The following is a 2,389-nucleotide window of genomic DNA, read 5'->3' as shown; positions in this document are numbered from 1 at the left end:
GCGGCGGCGGCGGAGGGGGCGGGCGGGCCGGCGGGCGGTGATGTGGCGGGACTCTTTGTGCACTGCGGCAGGATACGTGCCGGGGCGCCGAGCCGCGGCTGCGCTCGGCTCTCTCCTCTCGGAAGCTGCAGCCATGATGGAAGTTTGAGAGTTGAGCCGCTGTGAGGCGAGGCCGGGCTCAGGCGAGGGAGATGAGAGACGGCGGCGGCCGCGGCCCAGAGCCCCTCTCAGCGCCCGTGAGCAGCCGCGGGGGCAGCGCCCTCGGGGAGCCGGCCGGCCGGCGGCGGCGGCAGCGGCGGCGTCTCTCGCCTCGTCCTCGTTCTCTCTTCTAACCGTGCAGCCTCTCGCTCGGCTTCTCGTGCAAGGGACGGTGGAAGCCGCGGGCCCGGGCGGGAGCCGGCTGAGGCGCGGCGGCGGCAGCGGCAGCGGCAGCGGCACCTCCCGCTCCTGGAGCGGGGGGGAGAAGCGGCGGCGCCGGCCGCGGCGGCTGCAGCTCCGGGGAGGGGGCCGGAGTCGCCTGTCACCATTTCCAGGGCTGGGGCCGCCGGAGAGTTGGTCTCTCCCCTCTTACTGCCTCCAACACGGCGGCGGCGGCGGCGGCACGTCCAGGGACCCGGGCCGGCTGTAAACCTCCCCTCCGCCGCCGCCGCACCCCCCCCGGCCCGGGCTCCGGAGGCCGCCGGCGGAGGCAGCGACCGTCCCGAGGATTCGCCGTCTCCTTCTCGTCCCGCGGCCGCCGCGGCCAGGCCTCTGGCTGCTGAGGAGAAGCAGGCCCCGTCGCTGCAACCATCCAGCAGCCGCCGCAGCAGCCATTACCCGGCTGCGGTCCAGAGCCAGGCGGCGGCAGAGCGAGGGGCATCCGCTACCGCCAAGTCCAGAGCCATTTCCATCCTGCAGAAGAAGCCCCGCCACCAGCAGCTTCTGCCATCTCTCTCCTCCTTTTTCTTCAGCCACAGGCTCCCAGACATGACAGCCATCATCAAAGAGATCGTTAGCAGAAACAAAAGGAGATATCAAGAGGATGGATTCGACTTAGACTTGACCTGTATCCATTTCTGCCGCTGCCCCTCTCTGCCTTTCTGTCACTCTCGCTTAGAACGTGGGAGCAGACGGAGGCGAAAAATTTCCATGGTTTGGGTGACCGTAGCAGCTAACCCTGCTCGAATTTCTAGATCGTGTCTCTTTGGTGTCTCTCTTGAATGCATCCAGCCTAGGGTGTGTTCGGCTACATGGAACTCTGGCCCGCTTGCGAGTGTCAAGGCACCGATTGCTTTCTCGGGTCTGTGTGCGGGGTCTCTTCCGAAGGGCTATTGTCCGCTAACACAGAACGCGGTACACTGTTGGTGGATTAGTGAGCTCGGTAATCCGGTCTGCTAAATGAACAGAAAAGTAGACGCTTTGAGGTTGAGCATATTTCGATTAAATCTTGGCTTTAGGCCCTAGATCAAGGGTATAGATTAGATTAAAATGAAAATTAGTGTTGCACGTATGCATATTGCATCAGAATCTTGCACTGATTGTTTTTAGTTTCCTGGGTTGCATTGATAGACTTTTTTTTTTTTTTTAATGTGAGTTGTGAGCTGATTTGCATAACTTTGGAAGCAGAGTCGTTTTCTGCATGTATGGGTGTTCTTTGGAGGGCAGAAGTAGGTTTGTGTATTTAAGCTAAGTTTAATTACAACTTTGAACTGCATTTAGAAGTTTTGTAGTTTGAAATCAGTAGTGTCATAGGGAATATGCCTCATAAGGCGCTCTTACTGGATCTTTGTTAAATTTGCCCCCCCCTTTTTTTCTCCTGATGGGGTGATAGAGGATAGGGCATGAAATTTGCAGCTCAGTAGCGTTTTTTATTCAGTGGTCCTGTCACACGTAATAGAATGGAGATTGAAGGTTTTTTTGATCCCAGATGATAATGTTGTGTGGTTCCAAGGGTATTGTGTGCAGCAAATTGTGATTGCAGAGATTAAGTGTCAATTCTTCCTTGAAATTTAAGTGTTACTGTGATGCGGGAATGGCTGCTCACCTAATTCAAGTTGCAGATCCTCTGACACCCTTGGGGGTCCATTAATCTTACTCTGACTTACGTATAATGTCAAGTGTAATTTAACCGGCAAGAGCGGATGATTCCAGCGTCAGGCTGTGTAGGTATGTTAGCTGTTTTTCACCCATTGCCTTAAATTTACTGACTCAGGTTGTTGAATAAGACAGAAACCCAAGAATTTTAAGAAGCATTATTGTTTCGGTTGTCTACCAGTTAGGCCTTTGTACCTCAAAAGATAGTGGTTATCGAAAGGCATTGATCTTTGCAGTTTCAGGTATAATGTACTGGTTTTGATCAAGGAGGGGGATAGAGCCCTCCTGGTTTGCAGAATGGAAAGTATCACAGACA

General features: G+C 55.3%; 1 protein-coding gene across 1 annotated transcript; it reads left to right on the top strand.

Annotated features, from left to right (window-relative positions):
• Window positions 1-240: 240 nt before the first annotated feature.
• On the top strand, window positions 241-1,392 carry PTEN (phosphatase and tensin homolog; the record flags this gene model as incomplete). The annotated part of the gene is made up of 1 exon (XM_059397407.1): window positions 241-1,392. A coding segment is annotated over one exon (1,137 nt), but the record flags the coding sequence as incomplete, so codon positions are not given.
• Between the last annotated feature and the right edge of the window lie 997 nt (window positions 1,393-2,389).

Source organism: Mustela nigripes, chromosome 4 (assembly GCF_022355385.1).
Source record: "Mustela nigripes isolate SB6536 chromosome 4, MUSNIG.SB6536, whole genome shotgun sequence".
Taxonomy (NCBI): Eukaryota; Metazoa; Chordata; class Mammalia; order Carnivora; family Mustelidae; genus Mustela; species Mustela nigripes.
This window is presented reverse-complemented; position numbering and strand designations above follow the sequence as displayed.